The sequence below is a fragment of the Zalophus californianus genome, chromosome 3 (genome assembly GCF_009762305.2).
Source record: "Zalophus californianus isolate mZalCal1 chromosome 3, mZalCal1.pri.v2, whole genome shotgun sequence".
Classification (NCBI taxonomy): Eukaryota; Metazoa; Chordata; class Mammalia; order Carnivora; family Otariidae; genus Zalophus; species Zalophus californianus.
The window spans coordinates 45,226,440-45,249,104 of record NC_045597.1 but is presented as its reverse complement, the minus strand read 5'-3'; the positions used below and the strand labels follow the sequence as shown (position 1 = coordinate 45,249,104).

Below are 22,665 nucleotides of genomic sequence, written 5' to 3'. Positions count from 1 at the left end.
GTGAGGAATGGTAACTATGTAAGGTGACAGATGCGTTAACTACACTTACTGTGGTAAGCATTTAAGAAATAGATATGCTCCAGTCACCATGTAGTACACCTGAAACTAATGTTGTGTGTCAACCATACTTCAATAAAGTATCTGTGCCATTATAAAACATTAAAAATATATATATCCATTTATCAAATCACATTGTATACCTTAAGCTTACACTATATTATAGGTCAGTTTTATCTCAATAAAAAGTTGGAAAAATATCAAAAGAAGAGATCAGTTTCTGGTTTGTTGAGGTTTAGCATCTTTTACAGAGCTTGATTATAGCTGCTCTTTTGAAGACAGCTAAGCATCAGAATATTGGGGATATTCTAGCATGAAAGGGCTCCCATCCCCCAAAAGAAATGTGTAAGGAACCAAAGTGGATAAAGGTAAGAGGACCAGAGGCAACACTCTGAGGAAATGAAAATCAGAACAGGAAACCTGGAAAGGAAACTGGTAAAACTGGCCAGAGAAGAGGAAAATCAGAAAGCAAGGAGTGTCACGGTAACTAAAGGAAAGAGAAATGCAGACAAGAGGGGGTGGTCAGCAGTGTTACATATAAGATCTAATGATTAGAAAGCCACTCACAGTTAGGAGGGTAAATATCTGGAATAGTAAGAACGAACCAGTAGTTTATACCCCAAAGAGGACAGATGCTGAAGGGAATGAGATAAAGGACAGGAGCAAGGGGCAAAGGATACATTACCTTCCCGTGGACAGGCTGTACATCCTAGGGAAGCAGCAGCCCTGGGCCATCTAAGAGGTCCTGCATCCAAAAGGCGACTCCAGCAAAGGAATGGGTCATGGAAGACCAGGGCAGAAGACCAAAGGAGACATCCCTAGTGACAAGGGAATTGTAGGGGAGACTGGGCAGCAGGGGGGGGCACAAAAACGCCATAGGAGAAAAGAATCAGCATTTATTATCTCCTATACCTGTAAGAGGCAAAATGGTCCCCCAAAGCATCCATGCCCTAATCTCTGGTCCTATAAAGGATATTACATGTTAAAAGGGGACTTTGCGACATTATGTTGGGTTATCTGGGTGAGCATAATCTCATACATGAGCCCTTAAAAGCAGAGAACTTTCTATAGATCAGACAAGAGATGCCAGAGGAGGAGAAGGCTGAGAGATTCGAAACAAGAGGTGGATTTCATGTAACTGAGAGGTAGCGGCCCGTACAAACGATAGGAAAGAGGCCTCTGGAGCTAAGGCAGCCCCCAGATCACAGCCTGGACCTCATTCCTACAAAAGCGAGGAACTAGATTCTGTCATCATGAACTTGGAAGAGGTTCTTCGCAAGAGCATCCGGTAAGAGCCCAATCATCAGACACTGATTTTAGCCTTGTGAAATGTGAGAAAACAGGTGAGTCAACCTGGACTTTGACTTGCAAAACTAGGAGACAGTACGCAGGCATTTAAAGCCACCAAATTCGTGGTAATCTGTTACAGTACCCCAAAAAACTAACACCGCCCCAGGACGCCAATGCCAGGTTATAAGCACCGTAGGCCAGAAGCGTACTCTTATTCCTCCTCTCACCTCCCATCTAGTCCTGGAGGAGACAGACGCAATCTGAAGAGTAGAGCACAACCACGTGAGGTGAAGAAACAGAAGAGGCCAAACTCACTCCCCAACTACTGCCCCAACTAGAGCCTTTAAGGGGAGCCAGCCTGTAAGGGGGAAAGGGAGAGCTTTTTTTTTGGTTCGAAATTGTTTTTATTATTTTTGCTGTTTAATCTCAAAGCCAAGAGAAAGCTCTGAGACCTGCCTGGGATTTCACCTAGGAGCAAGAAAAGAATAAGTCAAGGGGGCTGATATAAAGAGGCAACAGCTACAATGATCAAGTCATTTTTAGCTTGTATCTACCACGCTCAACTCATTCAAAACCAGTTAACATAGACCTACAGGGAGTCCAATAGTAAATACTGAAACTTGACTTCCAGAAATCAAAGTTGAATATACAAGATGTTCTCTCAGCTATTTCACAAAGCTAGATCCACAGAGAAACCAATAGGGGCTTTCAGATAACAATTCCACTTTTACCAAAAGACAAATGGGAGAAAGAAATACTTTAGTCTAAGTATTCATCATTGCTTTAAAAACAAAACTCAACCCAACCTCGACCCAAAAACCCACTGAAACTATTACCCAGAGACCAAGTAAATCCATCTCCAAAATAAAAGTGAAAGGATTACAAATATTCAAGTATTATACTCTACCTCTCATTAAGTAATCAAGTCTGCACACTGAAGACTTAAAAAAAGGTTCTGTAAAAAGTTTTTACTTTATGTAGAAATTTCTTCAATACCTTTGATAAAGTTAAATAAGGTTTTAAAAATTGCAAAGTCAAAACTAAGAATTTAGATGCAAATTTTAAATGGTAGGAAACCCCTGTAGGTGCAAACGCCAAGACATTAAGATTGCAGATTCAGTGTGGCTTCTTCAAAAGAAGAGAAGTATGAGGAACAGGGGTGCCTAGGTGGCACAATCGGTTAAGCGACCAACTCTTGATTTCCCCTGAGGTCATGATCTCAGGGTTGCAAGATGGAGCCCCACATTGTGAGGCTCCACACTCAGCAGGAGTCTGCTCAAGATTCTCTCTCCCTCCATCCTCTGCCCCTCCCTTGCTCTCTCACTCACTGTTAATTTTAAAAAGTACTAGATAGGTAGGTACAAATAAAAAAAATAAACTCAACACTTCATCTAGCATTCTCCACAGACATAGGAACAGCTTTAAATTTGTCAAAAATGCAGTACCGTGTAAAGCCTGACAAATATCAATCATCTACATTTAGTGAACAGAAAAGACCCTTCTCAGCTCCAGAACCATCAGTGGATTTTCCCCTAGAATTGTCATACAGTCAAGCAATCAGAAAGGGAAAAACCACCTAGTTTTTGTTTTGTTTTTGTTTTTTTTAAACAAGACCTTAGTTCTCATAAACTCACTTATCAGCAAACTGGGCAGCCCTGACCCATCAACAATTTCATTTTACTGCTGCTGAGTAAAATGAGTTTGATTGCAAACGATTTTCTGCCAACAGGGATACCTGTTTAAGATTTAACAAGGTATCAGGCCCAGTTATTAAATATGTATTGTGTAAACACTTCAAGGACATCAATATCCTTCTGCCCTACACATAACTACAAACATTGATAGTCTTACTCTTCTCTGGGTAACTTCCCCTTTTCAGAATAACTGAAAAATACCTCAAGTAATCACGGTCAGTACAGAATACCGTGAACTATATTCAGTACTCTACATAGTTGCACTTTTAATGGCTTGTGGTGCTAAGATGTGGCCTTGTAAACACCTATTAACAGCCTATTCACTTTTACTCAGATAGCACCAGCAATTATGATCAGAAAGAAAAACTTAACGAAGTAGTCACCAAGGAATGAAAAAAAGTACCATTCTAGAATCTCCTAGGTAATTTATGTGAGTGGTTCCACATATGGTACACGGACTGAGGAGGTAGCTAAGGGCACTTTATCTTGAGTCCTCCAAGATGGTATTGAAGAGAACTACCATTATACAAGCCTCATTAACAGAGGCAAAGAGGCCAGCAAAATATAAAACAAAAACAAAAGTGCTCACTTTGGCGGCACTTATACTAAAACTGGGGAAAAAACACTTTTCTGTTCAAGGCTGAAATGATATCAACTCATGGAGACGAAAGAGTTAAGAGTTATACATGTGTAGTTAATTAAAACCAAAATGAGCACTTCATCAAGAGCTGACATAATAGGTAACAATGTCTCAAGCCGAGGGTTCATGCAAAACAATACTAATGAAATATATGCTCAGTGATGAAAAGTTAGGAATCACTAACACTAATTAATCCTATGGAGACAAACTAGGCATTGTCTCTTTCTGGGGCCTTCTAAAGCTCCATGTGTAACACTGGACACAAATATTTGATGAACAGAAAATAAGGCAGTATAACGGTAAATACTTTGTTGATTCCAGCTGAATAATGAAGAGACCAGTTATTAACTTTCTCAAATTTCAAACACATTTTACACTCTAAGTGAATTTCCTAAAAACTAAAGGCTGTCAGAACCAACAGATGAAATAAAATAAAGTCCTGAGTTGAAATATTATACAACTCTTCAGAATGGCATACAAAATCCTCTCATAACCGGCCCCAAATTACCATTCTAGTCTAATTTTTCAAACCTCTCACATGTTCCCCCCTGAGCTATTTGTACCTAGCTCTGTCTGGGCTCACTGTCATTTCCCCATCTTAAGAGAATGCCCTTTCCCTCTTCTTATTCCAACCCTGTAAGACCACACCTGCCTCTAAGTCCATCTGCTCTATGAAATTTCCCTAAGCTACTATAATAACCTTTCAATTTTGGCTTCCCCTGAAGCTAACGAGGTATCTCAAAAATTATTTTCTTCCTACTCTGAACTTATAAAGAACTTAACCATTAATTACCACCTTCTGGCATTTCTTATTTTTTCAAATGTTTGTTTTGACTCCTAGGAGATAAGCAACTTGAGGGTAAGAACTATACATGAAACTAGACGCAATTAGCATTCATTTTGTGATAAATGATTTTGGATATACTTAACATACGGGGCTGTTGGTGAAATTAGGTTAGCCATGAGCAGAGTCAGGATCACCATTCTTGAGAACCAATAGAATGTGGCTTTTAATACTGTGTCTCCACCAGAAAAGGCACACCCCAAAATGAGTAAGTTCTAGTCTCCTCAGATATAAAAGTTCTAGGACTATATGAACCTGGTTATCCTGAGAAGAAATCAAACAAGAAAAAAAGATGAAAAAAAATCAGCACACGTAACATACACAGCACCGTGACCATCATTCTACAATGCAAACGAACCCCAACAGACAGACCGCTTAGATAATCTTTAAGATTCAAAATGTATCATTTGAGGGGCGCCTGGCTGGCTTAGTTGTTAAGCATCTGCCTTCCGCTCAGGTCATGATCCCAGGGTCCTGGAATCAAGTCCCGCGTCAGGCTTCCTGCTCAGCGGGGAGCCTGCTTCTCTCTCTCCCACTCCCCCTGCTTGTGTTCCCGCTCTCACTCTGTCAAATAAAATCTTTTAATAAAAATTTAAAAATGTATCATTTGATACTTGAGAGGGTTTTTGTGTATTCTGTATATTAAACACACACACGAAAAAAACCAGTGTGCCTATTTTCCTCTGGTTCTTATTTTTGTAATCCTAAAACTCTGCACACCTGAAGTGCTATACTCAATGACATCAGAAATAACCCTATGAAACATGAGTCTTAAATGTTTATTGTTCCACTAACATGATTAGAAGCTAAGGTTTTTACATAAACTATTTTATGAAAAAAATAATTCTTACCATCATCTTTTCGAAAAGTTCTAAGACTTCATTCTGTGACAGTGGCTTTGGAATGTTTTCCATCACCTCTGAAGAGCAATCATTGCTTGCAAACGCAGTCTTCAGGTTGGAAAGTGGAGGTCTCTCTTTCTTGCTCCCTGGAATTCTTATGCTTGCAAATTTGTCCAGCTACAAAGGTAAAACAGCACATACATTAATATTTCCTCCAACATTTATCTGATTGCCAAAATAAAAAAAACCCACAGGATCGATCACATTATCACTGTGATTTCATCAGAAGGCATTCAGCACTAGAATCTAAGATTTTTTTTTAAAAAAACAGAAGTTTTCCATAACCATCCTGTCTAAAGACAGAAGAGAAATCGAACAACCTCCAAAGATTCTTTCTAATCTTATAGAATTAAGATTCTAATGGCAGGTGACCTTTGCTTTACAGATTAGCCAACTAAGCAGTTTTACAAAGGTAAGTGGGCTAATTCAGCGGTTGGCAATCAAACTAATATTTAGTGTCCTGGCTCCCAGCCCCCTTGTCCAGTGCCCTTTTCATAGAATTCCTAAATCACATTTCATGGTATGCATGCACTAAGAGTTGAATTCTACTTATATCTCCAGAGCTTGTTGGTCTGATAAATACCACATTTCTCTTCATTCAGGCTGGTCTGTATTTGAATTTCATGAGCAGCTATAGAGTAAGATGGCTAAAGCCTCAGGAAATAAAGCTGGGGTTTTTGCTGTAATGGGATTTCTTCTATTAAGTCAAATAGTTCACTGATATTTGAAAGTATATAGATATTAGTTTATAAACTGATTGTTTATTCATTGAAAATTGCTTGATTTCACAAATTCTATTCCTCACATAAAACCCAGACTCAAAGTTTCAAGTGTTAACAATCAAAAAGGCAAATAATGTCAGAGTAGTTAAGAGAAATGTACTCAAAAACCACAATGGTTCTGTGAATTGTTCAGCATAACTACTATACCTTACACTGTTTTTGCCATGATGTATACATTGACTTGTGCTATTCATGGCAACCACTAGCCATGTGGGGTTGTTTAAATTAAGAGTTCAGTTTCTTAGTTGCAGTAGCCACATGCTAAGTCCTCAAGAGCCACATGTGGCTAGTGGCTCCCATACTGATGAAAGCACACCTAGAACATTTCTATCATCACAGCAAATTCTATTGGATAGCACTAGTACAGTCCAGTGGAGAAATGGGATACAAAGTACTGAATTTAAAAAGGACAAGAAGTCACAGTATTATTTCACTAAAGAAATAGAATGTGTCCTTAAGATACAAAAATAATGTCTTTAAATTCACTGTGAATATAGAGCCTAGGAAAAATGCCATGTCCTACCTTCACCTGTGGTCCATCTAACAGGCCCTAATCATGAAAGTACTAAGAACAGGACAGCTTCCAGTAGGGTTGAGAGTCACAAAGTACCACCACCGCTCTCCTCCTAACAAAAATGAGCCAGAAAACCTCCCCAGTTACAGCTGTTTTCAACCCATCAGGGGGATGAGGGCACAAGGAAACCTGGAAGGACCACTGGGAAGTGACAAGTTGCTTCGATTCCTGACAAACAGCTACAGACTAAGAAGTTAAACAAGGATAAAAATATAAATAACCAGCAAAATTTTTAACTACTGCCAGCATGGGTTCTGGCAGGAGACACTCAAATTCCAAGGAGCCCCAGTCCTGAAGCAAGTCTACACCCACCTACTGACACTTTCCCTCAGGCCTTCACCAACTGCATGGGTTAATCCCCCAAAGGCTGGAGGGAGGCAAGATGTCCAGAGGCATGAAGCGTCCCAGGTGGCCTCTCCCCAGGCAAAGAGACTGCCCTCCCAAACACTCTGAATTAGGCAAAAAGACGGGAGAGAAGCCCCAAAGACATTCTGGCCCGTCAGAGAATCAGTGATGGCTGCCACTGAAGGCCGGGGTCAGATACCAGGTTGGTGAGATCTCCCGAAGAAATCGAGCCAGAAATGCAACTGAAAACACAAAGAACTCTATATTAACCATGAAAAGGGCATCAGAACTTTAAAGCAGAGTTATCCCAGTCTTGAATATGAACAGTTCAGTCGTAAAGCCAAAAGCAGAATGCCAGAATCTCATTCATGCTAAGCGATCTTGAAGGCCCAGAGGACACTAATCAAACTAAAGCAGCACCTTTGCCAAGCCCAGCTCAACGAGACATCACACGGACTCAGTCCCCCATTCTAGCAGCCTGAAGAAAGGCACCTTCTTCGAAGTATTATTTCATTTCCACAGTATTCAAATAAAATGTCTACCATATAATCAAATACTGCTAGATTCACGAAGGACCTAGGAAGTGTCAGCCAGAGTCAAAGAGAAGCAGACCTAGAGATGGCCTGGATAATGGACTTACCGGTCAGATCATCTCAAAGGATATTTAGAAAAATGCTTAAGAATATAATGAAGAGCAGACACAAAGTAGGACATGGGCAATTTTAGCAACTAAGTCACGGAAATTATTCTTAAAAACACATTAGAAATTTAAATTGTATCAAAGAATTCATAGATGAGCTTCAGAGTAAAATGAACACTGCTAAGAACTGGTGAACTTAAACCCAGACCAACAAAAAGCATGCAAACTGAAACACCATGGAAAAGGGGAAAGAAAAAAAGAACAGAGAAACCAAGAGCTGAGATACAATATGAAGCGCTGTGACACAAGTGTAATGGAGGGCCAGAAAAATAAAATGGTACTGAAGACCTATTTCAGGAGATAATGACTGAAATAACTGATTTTTTAGGAATCAGTTCATGGCTACCAGAAGCAGAGCCATGAAGGAAGCATACCAAGACAAACAAGCCCACACCTAGGCACCTCAGTCAAGCTGCTAAAAATCCAAAGTAAATGGCAAACCATAAAAGCACACCCAGACATATGAAGACACGTTATATACAAGATAAAAATGACACAAATAACTCATTTCTCCCCAGAAACTACAGCAAAAGGCAATGGAAGGGCATCTTTAAAGCACAAGAAAACGACTGTCATTGTGGGATTCTATATCCAGTAAAAGTATCTTTGGAAAATAGAAGCAGAATGAAACACTTTTAGACAGCCAAAACTTGAGACCTGTACTACAAAACATGCCAAAAGGAGTTTTTCAGGCTGAAAAAAAAAAAGATACCAGATAAAATCCCAGATCTATAAAACAAAGAACAGAGATGTTATTCTATCAGATGTTTATAATTTTTAAAAAAGACTATATTCAACTCAAGTTGAATTACAATCAAGTGGGAGAGACAAGCATATAATGAGGCTTACATATGGTATAAAAAATGTAGCAAGAGGTATGGACAATGAATTACAGCAGCAGAGAAAAGAACATCCAACTCATCAACATAAATACTCCTTTACTTTGGAAATAACCCAGAAACATACAATTGTCTCCACATGATTAGAGGTCCCAAAGTGAGCAACCCTATGTACCTCAGCACCCCAATTCTTGATACTTGTTTTAAAAAATGAGACCAAAAATTCAGAAATGGGACTGGTTCCTCCACCTGTCTTCTGAATCACTACTTCATTGCTGTAACTTCTCTACAGTGATCAATTCCTGAGTGTTGCTGACTCCACACACCACACACACACACACAAATAACTTAATATGTTAAACTCATAATGAAGTGAAATTAAGCAAATCATTAATGCATCAGTATTATAAATGTAAACACGTCAATGAATGGGAATAGTAAGCGTAAGCAATTCACAAGCTAGTTTGTGAATCTATAACCTAATGAATGGTTCCATCAGTGATAGTTATCAAAAACTTAATTTTCGCCACAAACCAAAACTTTCTAAAGATTCTTTCAAAAATCACTGAGCCCCTTCTGTATTCTATACACTGTGTTAAAAGCTTGAAAGGTAGCATCAGGCTGAATGCATTTGTTTAATTTTTACAATAAGGAAACTGCCTGGCTAAATAATAAAGGACGAGCTCCAAAACACTTTTATATTTAACAATTTCATAGTATTTAACTTATACAACCGCATAAATGAAAAAAAATCCATTATGTTTTTAGAAGTAGAACTGCATTTATATCAATAAACAGCATAACTGTACAACAATAAAAGAGAATGAGCACACCTCCCCCATACGCTTAGCACCTAAACTCTGGGGGAAGTTGGATTTTATTCAAGTGGAAAACAATTTCACACATTACCACTAGGATAGCTAAAGGCAAGGTAGGAAAAATTGGCCCAAGGAGCCATAGGAGAAAAATACATACGATCTTCCTATGCTAGAACAGTAAATTCAATTTGTTGAATACCTCGGGCTTAGAGTAAAAGCATCCCCAAGTACATGATGCTTTACTGAGCACTACAGGTAGATTCCTATAATCTGGGCACTACTGACAAAGCTAGGTGCAAAATGAACTTTACTATCAAATCACTTTAAACGTTCTAAGGGTTTTTTTTGGGGGGGGGACATTTGGGAAGGGGTTTTTGTTTCAAGGGAGGATGCTGTGACTCCATGCAGAAACGGCGGGGGGCGGGGCAGCAGGGTGAGAAACACTCCTAATGTATCTTTCATGGAATTATTCATACAATTTGCTTGAAGCAAGGTACAATGGAACCCAAGAGCAAAAGTTTTAAATGCTTCTGTCCATACATACACAATATAAATCCCCATTACGCGGACTAGAAGTTGGTTATTTTTGCATTTGGCAATTTGGGAGGTTTCCCAATTTATGCATTGCATAGCTACTTTTCATTTTACACGAATTCTCTTAAAGTTGAGCTAGAAACACGACCCAAGAAGGTGAACCACACCAACGACTTGCCTTTGTTAAAGATTTGGTTAAACACACAGAAGACTGAGAGAATTCTATTTTAAAGCTATTTGGAGGTGGCACACCACACTGAATTAATATGGCTTCAGCTGTGTCTGGGGTGTACGGAGTTTTATAAATTAATATCACTTATCTTCACGGGAAGTTAAATGAGCACCCTACTGAGTATTATCTCACACTGATAATCAGTAATTACAGTTTAAATAAAATTAATTAAACCAAAAACAGGCTCTAAAAAACTATCTGGATTTTAAGCTGTAGTGTAACACTGTAATAGTGACAAAGTTCTATTACAGTGTTTTAAATACTAACAGCAGTGATTTTTTTTAATTTAAAAAAGATACCCTAATTATTAGCCATTTTAAATTTGAAAAGTCTGAGAAAGTATCCTAAATGTACTTCCTTAGAACCTCTAAGAGTACCTATTTTCATGCAATCCAAGAGAATTAAGCAAATAAAAGTTCATTGTAATTTTAAGTCAATTAAGTCAATTAAGTGAATGCATACCTGAAATCCAGAAAAAAACAAAATTATCCACCAATTTTCATGCAATCCTGTACTATATTTAAGAAGAACATGGGGTACCTGGGGTGCCTCATTCAATTGAGTGTATGACTCAAGTCATGATGGGGTGGGGGGAGGCGGGAAAAGGGGGCAGTAGTGGTGAGACGGAGCCCTGCATCCAGGCTCTGCGTTCAGCAGGGAGTCTGCTTACTTCTCTCTTTCCCCTTTCCCTCTGCCCCTCCCCCTGCTTGTGCTCTCTAAAATTAAACCTTTAAAAAAATAAGGAAAAAAAAAACCTAACCGCTAAAAATCGCTTGGCTTTTTAATTAACTTCATTACTAAACAAGCAACTTGCTGATTAAAAAACTGGCTCCAGCGTCTCACTCCTGAATCCTGCCCAGCCACCTGCTTGCTGCGCCACCCTAACCAACCTATTTAAATCTTCCACGATAATACCTACTGGAAACAAAACTGCTTCTCACCTTTCAGCTTTGGGTTGAAAGGCCTGAAATGCCTTTGGTGACCACTATCACGTGGGTCCTCATACTTCCCATTATCATTGCACACAGGTTATTCCCTTTTTATGTCCCTTCATAAGACTTATAAAAACATGTCATTTCTCCATTTATTTTGAGAAGGCTGACAGTCTCTTTCCCACTAAAATATAAGGGCCATGATAGACTAACCATCAATGGTCTTAATCACTGTGGTAGCCAGTCTCTAAGACAGTCCCAAATAATCCTGCCTTGGATAACCAGTAGGATACTATGGAAATTATGGAGTTTCCAAGACTAGATCATAAAGACCTCACAGCTTTTGTCTTGCTCCCTCTTGGGTCACTCAGTCTGGGGTATGCCGGCTGCCACCCAAGAAGACACTCAAGACCTAAGGGTAGGTCCACATGGCATGGAGCTGAGCTAAAGAAACTAAAGAGGCAGAGAAGCCTCTTGCCAACAGCCATGCCAGTGTGCCATCTTGGAAGCCTGGCTGAGCCTTCAGATGACTTATTATATAGCCAACAGAGGACTAATAGCTCCTCAGAGATTAAGACTTTTATATACTGTAGCCAACATCTTCATTACAATCTCATGGGACTGTAAGCCAAAAACCACATACCTAAGCAACTACCAAATTCCTGCCCCCAGAAAAAGTGCAAGGAGCTGAACGTTTGCTGTTTTAAGTCACTAGTTTTGGGGTAATTGTTAACATAGCAACAGGTAACTGTTACAGTCACTGCTGTTATGTTCAGCCTAGAGCACAGAATCCAGCAAATAGCTAGCAATCCATTAACATGTGAAGGTATAAGTGAATGAGCAATTACTGGATAAAATACATTAGATACAGTACTGTCCCTGAAGAGGCTCACCACTTGATGGAAAAACAGAAGCTACTAAAGGTAAAATACACAGATGCCCCCAAGAAAAATCATAAGCCAAGTAAATTAGCAACAGATAGTTATAAGTGATTCTAGGGTGAGGGAAACTCAAAAGAGGCTTGGAAAGAGGATACATCAGGGAACCCTGTGAGGCTGATGGGAGAATTATGGGAGAGGACACATGTTGACAGCCCAAAGACATGCTTGCCTGTTTCCATGGTCCTTACTAAAACGGTGGTGATATCAGTATTACTAAGATCGAACACCGTCAGTGAGAAACTGGCTGCTCATCATTGCAGGTGTAAAGAGCTAACCATCCCAGCCTGAGGCCACAATCCTAGCACTCAGTAACAATTCCCACCAAGCCACCCACTATTGCACTCGAACTTCAATAGCTCTCAGTGTTAGAAATGGCCCTTCCTGGCCTTAAATTTAGATTTTAGGGAAGTTATAAGACGTTCTTTAGCAAGAGGTTTTGACAAGAAAGTTTACCATCACCCCCCAGAAATGTACCTACCTACAGTAATTCAATTTAAATTTCATAGGGTAGTTTATTAAATGAGAAGCATACTCATTAGATTATTAAAATTCCTTGAAAATAAATTACAATACGCAGTCTGTCTTCTACAGCCAACTGTCACAGGGCAGCCAGTGAAGACGCCCACATAGGAAAGACCAGAGGCCCCCAACAACTATCAGCACCAACTTCCCAGTCAGGCGTGAACACCCTATAAATGGATTCTCCAGCCCCATGAAGGCCTCACAGGACTGCAGCCTGAGTCAACGTCGTGCTTAGAATCTCATGAAAGATGTCAAACCAGCACTATCCCACTATGCTGCTTCCAAATTTTAGACCCAAACAACTGAAATGTTATTGTTTTAACCCACTCAGCTTTAGGATAATTATATAAACAACAGAAGACTAATACAGAGCTCCTCATAGAATACTTTTAAATGCCTAAAATAGAATTACAACAAAAACAGTGTTATGAAATTTTAAAACTTTATGGTAATAGGTCTTCATGAACTCATTATATAACATGCAGTAATAGGAAATCTAATTTCAACATAGTGTTGAACACAAACCACCTTTTGAAGTATCTCCAATAACTAACATGCTTTGAAGATACCCGTTTTCTGTGGTAATCAAGTCACAGGTCAAATCCTACTGTGTGTGTGTGTTTGGAATTTTTTGTTTTCACCTATATTCATAATTTTAAAAAAGCTAAGTTTTACTTAAAGATTAATGAAAATAAAGATTTAATCTTTTTTCCGTCCAAGTTCAAGGACACCATGAATTATACCACCAAACCTCTGGTGGTCCATGGCTTGCAGTTTAAGAACCCCTGGTAGGTCTAGAATAACAAAGAGGGGTGGAAAGGTAAACAACTCAAGTTCTAATGCCTTTCACGTGTTAGTGGCAGAAACTACATAGAAGGCCTCAAGTTGAGACCAACCAGGAGAACTGCACCAGAAATGCTCAAAAAGAGCTGGAAGTTTTTGAAGGAAGAAGCCAACAGGAATGTAAAACCTTCAAAGAACATCTAGGTTTCAACTGGAGCAAGAAGGAAAACAAACATTCAAAGACAGGCTTTGACTGCCAATGGGCAAAGTAGGAGGGCTGGAGAAGACTGGAGGAGTTGGGAGAGGAAGGTCAGAGAAAAAGAATAGATGGACCTGGATAGGGAGAGAAGCTTCTAGGTACAGATACGGACGGACGAGGACTTCTGATGTTGACTTAGATCAACAGAAAACTCGTTTGAATTGTAGCGACTAATGAAAACTATGAGGAAACAAATCATGAAACCATATAGACCGACTCTTCTTAAATCATCTTCTCTCTGTCCCGACTGCCACTGTCCTACCTCGGGACACTTGGACAACAGCCACAGCTTCCTCGCTTGCCTCTAGGTCTGCTCTGTCCCTCTACCCCCGATCACTCTCGGAGCTACTCTCTATACGGATATTTTGATCTTCCTGAAATGCAAATCCAATCCTGTCCCTCACTCCTATGCTTAAAACCTTTCAATCTTTGCATCCCCATTACTCAGAGAAGGACATTCCAATCTTACCATGGCTCAACAAGGTCCAGCTTAATCTGAACTGCACTTTCTCTCCAATCTCTTCACCACTCCACCCTTACACTGTAGGATCCAGATGTAATGAAAATGCCAGAGTCTCTTAAATGTGCATGTTGTTCCTTGTGCCTAAAACCTATCCACAACCACAACTCCTATCCCATCCCCTTAACCTGGCTCATTTCAACTCCATCTTCAGCTCTTAGTTAACTACATCTTAGGTAGGAGCCTTCCTGACACAAGACTAAGCAAGATGCCCACAAGTCTGATGTCTGCCATTACATAGTACAAACACTATTCTGAAACTACCTCTATCATATGTTTACTCAACCACGGTATTAAGTCCTTAAGAGGAATTATTTTATTCACTACTGGACCTACTCCTGGAACTTAGCATTGTCCAAAGCATATAGTGGGTGTTCTATTCATTTTTGGTAAGTGAATAATAAATAGTTCCCTATCTTCCATGTCTGGGATACAAGCCATTGCTTCTTGCTTTGCTAATTCCTTCCCAAAAATATCAGGAAGAACTCCAAGTGTCATGCCTTTTATATATCAAGAATAACTTAGACTCTTACCAACACTGATCCATTGAGCATTAGTCCCCTAGACTGAGAACCTTGAGTTCTATAATGTAACATCAGGTGGGAAGAAAAATATCCACTCAAAGAAAGACAATCACTTAAAAAGAATATTCAAAACACCAAAGTTATACCTACTCACATCTTTAAGTATAATTCTAATTTCTTGTGTAAAAATATTACTATATACAAAGGAAATAAGTTAGCTCTGTAATACTTTTTAGAAGACATAAACGAGTAATACCCATAAACAAAAGTCCCCCGAAAACATCAACAATTGCTTTCTACTTGCCAACCCAACATTTCCATTAGGAATCCATTCAGTTAGTACCAAGTAAAATTATCAGAGTAAAAAATTACAACAACTCCTGCCAGCTTAGATTCCAACTTGTCCTTCAGAAGTAGCTGAAAGGTCACCTTCTCTACCAAGTCTTCTCCCAACATCAAAGCTGACTTTACCACTTCGAACCCTATATACAGAGCAATGGGCCTGGGACAGTATTAGTATATACAAGTGTAAACTGTATACATCTGCTTCCCCACTGTTCCCAGATGCAGAGGCGGTCATATCTCTCTTTGTATTCCTATAAGAGTACTAACTATTCAAATGCTTAATGAAGGGATGAAAGGATGAACAAATCTGCACACCCCACTACATCTTCGTATATTCAACTCTGAGAGCTCTTGATCTTATTCCCAAGTTTCCACTGATTTGAGTAGGAGCTCTCTAAACTATCCCATAAATATTTAAAGATTCTAAGACAGTACTTAAGTGTTACTACTGAAAACCTAAGTACAGGAAGCTCTAATTAACTCATATTAATGGGCTCAGAAAGGCTCACCTGACTTAGTGAATAATTTAAGCTTACAGAACTTATTTGATGTATTTTACCACATACATTCAGGTGTCCCAGTCCATGCTGGTTTATCTACTTTACACAGAAGAGTTTCTTTTGAATATCATTTCAAAGAAAAAACTGGAAAATATCACACTCTTTGTATTATTCGTGGTTTTTAAACGTACCAAGGCAATAGAAGTTCATAAAAGGTTTCATGTCCTATTAGGCCAATAAGAAAAACATTTAAGTCATTCTTTTAAATTAAGTTTTTTTTAAAGCTGATGATGTTCTATTAACTGACTTGCAAGTGAGACACATAATCAGATAAAATTATTTACTTTCATAAGTACAAGGTCCAATTTAGCATATATCCCACAAGGGATGTCACATCTAGGTAGGTCCAAAAATAGCCTGCGGGTAGACAAAATGCAGTCCTGTCAAGCGTATTCATCTGGGCAACTCATCCTCGAGCAGACCAGTCTCACAAAACACACTCAGGAACATGCTGGAGTCGTCTGGTAGCATTTACGTCAGGTCAGTCACAAGGCCCACTGAGAACAGTGAAAACTTCTGAAAGCACTCATCAGAACCTGCACCCACATGATACCTTCAATGGTTCTAAGACCACATTCCTGGTGGGGAAATTTGAGGGGAACCAGGAAAGCCCACAGTTCTATCTGGGAGCAGACTGCCATTGCTAGATCTGTCAAGTGGCTTCCATACAGTTTTTCCATGTCCTTCACAATTAAAGGGAAAAAAAAAAAAAAAAGACTCCTATTCTTTACCTGTTGACACCTCTCAGTCACACACATCACTATTCCTTCGGGATAAAGGTTTCTCAGTTTTATTTACTGGAAATACTAAAAATAACTCATTTCTAATCATAAAAAACTTCTTAGAATATGTTTTTACAATTTTAATTCTCAGAATTAAGATCAATGAGTAGGATACAATTTTTCCTTATCAATTTAAAAGTCAGAAGTCTCATAGAAATGGCTTCGGGGGAAAAGCAGTCTGGAATCAGTCTGCCATAGTTTTTTCTCACAGCCCCCATGACATTGAACAAATTATTAAATCTCTCTTGCCTCAGTTTCTCCATCTTTCAATATGGGAATGGTAATTTTCACAACAAGCTTCTAAGGGGGCATTAAGTATTTATAAAGCTAACATTTAGAACACTACTCAGCACACAGCTAACAATTACAGGGTCTTTATGTTGACTAAGAAATGCCTATCAAGTTAGAGAGGCAGGGTCCTACTATAAAGGCCTTAAAGACCATATTAAAGAGCTCAGGCTTGACTTATACATAACCGGCGCACCTAAGCAGTTTCAAATGAGGTAAAATATGGTCAGATATATAACTTAGGTGGGTCAGCCTGCTGTGCACTAAGCTGGCTTTTTAGGGAGCAACAGAAAGTTGTTTGAGAATCCAGACAAGAGATAGGGAGCCTTGTGCTCTGATAGAAGGAACTGAGAAAAGGAAAAAGATGCAAGAAATCATCAAGAAGCTACCTTCTATGAGAATATAGGAATGCAAAGAAACTTCAGAGGAAAGAAAGTCAAAGGTTTCATTTGGGGCATGTAGAGTTTTAAGTATGGATGTTTTGAGTACAGTTCTTGTGGACAAGTTCTTGTGGACATGGACATACATCCATATGAAGGTATTCAGTAGGACAATGCAGTAATAGGTCTCAACTTAAAAGTCATAGACAAAGACATGGACTCAGGTGATAACCCCAGTCCAGTACTATATACAGAGGAGAGCAGTGACTGCAGGAAAGAAACCTGATAAATAATAGTTTAAGATCGGCAAGGAGAACCACCTGGGTGGCTCAGTCGGTTAAGCATCTGCCTTCGGCTCAGGTCAGGATCTCAGGGTCCTAGGATCAAGTCCCGCATCGGGACTTGCTGCTCAGCAGGGGAGTCTACTCCTCCCTCTCCCCACCCCCCACTCATGCTCGTTCTCTAATAAATAAAATCTTTAAAAGAAAAAGAGATAGGCAAAGGAAAACCACACAAAATAGAAAAGGTCATAGGGATACAAAAAAAAAAAAAAAAATCAAAGTTTGAGTCCTGCAAGCCAAGAAGTATTTGTTCAAAGAGGAAGGCAATAACTATCAAGGATAGCCAATAAAATCTAGTAAATTTCCAAAGACTACAACTTAATGACTATTACTGGGGATAAAAGTACTCATTTCATAATGAAAGATTTACTGCAATCCCAAGTATATATGCACTTAATTGCAGAGCTTTAAAATATATGAAGCAAAACTGATAGAACTGAAGAGAAAAATCCAAAATTATAGTTGGAAACTTCCCACTTCTCTCTCAATTGTTAGAACAAGCGAACAGAAAAATCCAGAATATATGAATAACACTGTCAACCAACAGGACTTATTTATAGACCAATTCTAAAACAAGCAGAATGCACATGTAACATTCACAAAGATAGACCACATTCTGGGACAGAGAGCAAGACTCAGAAAACTGAAAATGATTGAAGTCACACAAACTATGGTCCCTGGCCACAAGAGAATTAAGTTTTAGGTCAGTAACAGAAAGATCAGGAAAAGCCCCAAATATTTAAAAGTTAAACACAGACCTAAATAACCAATGAGTTAAAGAAGAAATCAACAGGAAATTAGAAGATATTTTGAATATCTAGAAAATGATACAGCTAAACTAGCTCTCAGAGGAAAATTTATAGTGTAATTTTTTTTATGTTAGGAAGCAAAAGCCTCAAATCAATTATGCACATTTCTACCTTAAGAAAGCATAAAAAGATTAAGGCAAAAGGAAAGATAAAAACAAAATCACCACCCAGAAATTAATGAAACCTAAAGCTGGTTCTCTAAAAAAGATCAATGAATTTGACAAATCTCTACCCAGACTAATCGGGGGGGGGGGGGGGGGGGGGGGAGACAAGTTATTTATCAGGATGAGAAAGGGAGAAATCATTACAGATCCTACATTTAAAAGGATAAGGAAATATCACAAACTAATTCAAAAATATGTATATGAAAAAATTCCTTGAAAGCCCAAGGCCCACTCAAGAATAATTTGAATGGGGCGCCTGGGTGGCTCAGTTGGTTAAGCGACTGCCTTCGGCTCAGGTCATGATCCTGGAGTCCCGGGATCGAGTCCCGCATCGGGCTCCCTGCTCAGCGGGTAGTCTGCTTCTCCCTCTGACCCTCTTCCTTCTCGTGCTTTCTATCTCTCTCTCTCTCTCTCTCTCTCAAATAAATAAATAAAATCTTTAGAAAAAAAAAGAATAATTTGAATGACCCTATATCTTGTGATAGACATTACAGGAGAGGAATGGCAAATAAGCACAATAAAAGATACTCACCATCATTAGTCTTTAGGAGAAACAGTTTGTCAGTTTCTTATAAAGTTAGTCATAGTTACCACTTGATTCCCCTTCCAAAATGAAAACATGTCCACAAGAACCGTACTCAAATGTTTGCAGCTTTATCAGCCCCAAAAACTGGAAACCCAAACTAGTGTATAAACTAGTATTACCAATTGAATACTACTCAGTAATAAAAAGAACAAATTTCTGATACACCCAAAGCATTAGAGGGGTCTCAAAAGCATTATGCTAAGTAAAAGAAGCTAGACACAAAGGCAACACACTAAGGGATTCCGTTTATAGGAAATCCTAGAAACTGAACTGTATAGTTCAGAAAGCAGATTCATGATTCCCAAGAGCCAAGATGGGGACGGCCGGGGGGTGGGATATTGACTGCAAAGGGCACAGAGGAAATCTTTTGGGGTGATGGAAAGCTTTTACAGCATAATCCTCATGTATGCATGACTGTATACATTTGTCAAAATTCATCAGATTATACCCATAAAATTGGCACATGTTGTAAGTAAATGTTTCCTCAAAAACAAAACAACGCATGTTCCTACCTATACCACGAGTACGGTAAATGCATAGTTCTCCAAGCATTTCGGCAGTATTTCTCCCTTAAAAACCTCCATCACGAGGGATACCAAGTCTCCAGAGCGAAAGGAGTCCTGCGCAGTCACACTGCTAGTAAGCGGCAGAGCCAGCACCCGAACCCAGATTTCCCCTTTCAGCTACACGTCATAAAGTGAAGAGCAGACACTCGGAGAGACCAGAGGACGTCCTCTGGTTGCCGTCTGGGCCAAGGTCTGTTTTCAAGTTCTACTTGTGAGCCACGTGTGGGACGAGAAATCAATGTAGTGGATTCGATCTGCACCCACAACTTTTTTAATGGAAGGGAAAAGCGTGGAAAAGATCAGAGTTCACTATGCTCAGAAACGTGAAATAATCATACATAAAACTGTTTCAACTGCGGGAGAATTTATACGTGTACGTGTACTGGGCTACAAAAATGAAGGGTACTTCTTACTGTAGGTCTCAGCCAAGAAAATTTGAAGATCATTGCTGCAAGCCACACCAGAGATTACGACAGTAATACTGGCTGCAGGAGGGATAAAAGAAGAGACAGACAGTAGGAGCCCCACACTTGAGACAAAGGGTTGGGAGGGACAGTAAGCAAGTCAAAACGACTTCTAGTCAAAACGCAAGAACACTCTGGACACAATGATGGAGGATTCAGCATTGTGTCATCCACGTTCAATTTCTTCCTGTTTACCTTTCCAATCCCGGCTCCCTTCACTGCCCCAGTCTCAATCTTTTTGTCTCTACAAGGACAGCACTCTTTTTAACCCAGGCAAAGACAATGGATGGTTGTAAACTAAATGACTTTTTCACCTTGGATTGCACTTCATACATCGTGACTGCTCAGGTATTTGTAGAACGAACACGGTTTCAAGTATATGAACTCTGCCCAAGGATCTCAACACTACAGCAATACTTCCTTCCTGCAACCGGACAGTGTCGATGAAATTTTAACTCAAGAAATCACCTTGAAATGTGAAGTTTTTTTGTAGGCCTTCAACAAAGCGACTTAAAGAAATGGGTTAACATTAATGCTTCCCAGAATGTTTCAAAACTTAATGTTTCTAAAATACTTATTCAAAGATGTGACCACAGCTGACACCATTTTATGCACCTTCTCTCAAGTTCTACCCAAAACATGCTATTCTCATTAAAAAGTTCTAAATTGGGGCACCTGGCTCAGTCGGTTAAGCATCTGCCTTCGGCTCAAGTCATGATCCCACCTCTGCCCGCTGCTCCCCCTGCTTGTGCTCTCTCCCTGTCAAATAGATAAAATCTTTAAAAAAAAAGTTCTAAATCAAAAATACACATGCAACATATATGTTGTGGGGTCGCCACATTTAATTAGAAAACACATTGCCAGCACGCATCAAAGCATCCATGGCAAATGCTCCCCTGAGCTCTAACTCACCAGAAACAGTTAACAGAGGCCCCAAGATAACCAGCTACCCTTTCCTTCCTCCCTCCCTCCCTCCCTCCAAGTTCTGCACTGGTCTGTGAGCATATAAGGCTCAACTGCAAATGCATCACATCACCCTACTGTCTATACGTTGGGAAATATTTTTAAAAGGGGTCAAAAAAGGGACAGAAATGAATACAGCAGTTCAACATACTTCAGCCTAAGTGAAACTCAAAACTTTATGAGGCAAGTAGAGGAGGTATTAGTCCCGCTCTACAAGTGATCAAATTAATTGATTTGCCAAGGTCAAAGAGCTGAGAGGTGAAGTTGTTTTTCAACAAGAGTTTTGATTCCTAATCCAATGCTCTTTCGACACTGCATCAATGAGTAAGGTTTGCTTTTCAGTGTGTCTTCAAGATAGCCAGGCTTCTTCTCTAAGCTCCACAACTATGTATCCAGCCGCCTGAACTAGATGCCTGCTTGATCCTTCTCTGGACTTAAGTGCTGACCTGCTCAAGAGCCAGGCTAAAGCACAAGAGCAGAAGCGAACAACGAGAGCTGGGGAGACAGCAGTTCACTCAGCTGGTCAAGGGGAAAAAGGCCAAGGAGGAATCTCGAAGAGTCACGTGTACATCGAAGATAGAGGCAAGGCAACCATCAGTGATCCAGGCAGGTGGTCAGAAAGTCCGACAGCAAGCTCTTGTCATTTGTTTTTTGTTTTGTTGTTAAAGCTTCTTTACCCTAGGCAAAGACAGGAGTCCATCTCTGGAAAGCCTAAACAGGACCAAGCCATCCCCCGGGCCAAGGAAACCACAATACTAGGCAAGTAATCAAAAACAGGGATTCATTCTTTTATTCCTTCAATGAAAAACTAGTGAAAATGCTTGGGGCACCTGGGTGGCTCAGTTGTTAAGCGTCTGCCTTCGGCTCAGGTCATGATCCCTGGGTCCTGGGATCGAGCCCCACATCAGGCTCCCTGCTTGGCGGGAAGCCTGCTTCTCCCTCTCCCATTCCCCCTGCTTGTGTTCCCTCTCTCGCTGTGTCTCTGTCAAATAAAATCTTAAAAAAAAAAAAAAAAAAAAAAAAACCTAGTGAAAATGCTTACCATGTACCAAACATACCTGGAAGTAATTAACACATTGTCTCTTCCTTGATGTTTAAACTGCTGAGAAGGTCATAGAGTGATACACTGCTTTGATAAAAGTACCACACAAGGCACTATGGTAACTTCCCAAAAGTTCTGACCTTCCCAAGCCCGATTACAAGGATGAGGGGAGAGCAGGAATGGGGGCAGAATGGAGAGAGAAGACTATAGTCTTCACTGAGGAGGAGCCCATTTATTAATGTAAGATCAGAGGAAGATGGCTTCCAGAATGACCTGCTAAAGCCACTCTAGAAAAGAATCAGGACTATTTCTAGAACTTAGGGTAGAGGCTGTGCGTTGACAATGTGCAAGGTCAATCATAACGAGGGTAAGAGCGGCAGCTCAATGAAAAAAGGAAAAAAATGTATAGTGCCCATAAAATATGAACAAACCTCACATGTCCTAGAATAGCATTCAGCAATAGAAAGGAACAAAGTAGTGATCAAGGTACAACACGGATAAACCTTGAAAACATTATGCAAAGTGGTCTTTTGTGACTGAATTCTTTATCATGACTCCATTCATAGGAAATGTCCACAAGTGGCAATCTGTAGACCAAGTAGCTTGGCCATTGCTGAGGGCTGCCGGAGTTGGGGGTGAGTGG

The 22,665-nt window shown here is 39.7% G+C and overlaps 1 protein-coding gene across 3 annotated transcripts in view; it reads right to left on the bottom strand.

The window, feature by feature from the left end:
* The window catches only part of DIAPH3 (diaphanous related formin 3), a 484,666-nt gene that overhangs the window by 433,878 nt on the left and 28,123 nt on the right, over nt 1–22,665 (bottom strand). For all 3 annotated transcript variants that reach the window (XM_027591357.2, XM_027591359.2, XM_027591358.2), the window contains one exon: nt 5,377–5,544. In XM_027591357.2, the coding sequence (XP_027447158.1) occupies nt 5,377–5,544 (168 nt within the window). The remainder of the gene's footprint in view (nt 1–5,376; nt 5,545–22,665) is intronic.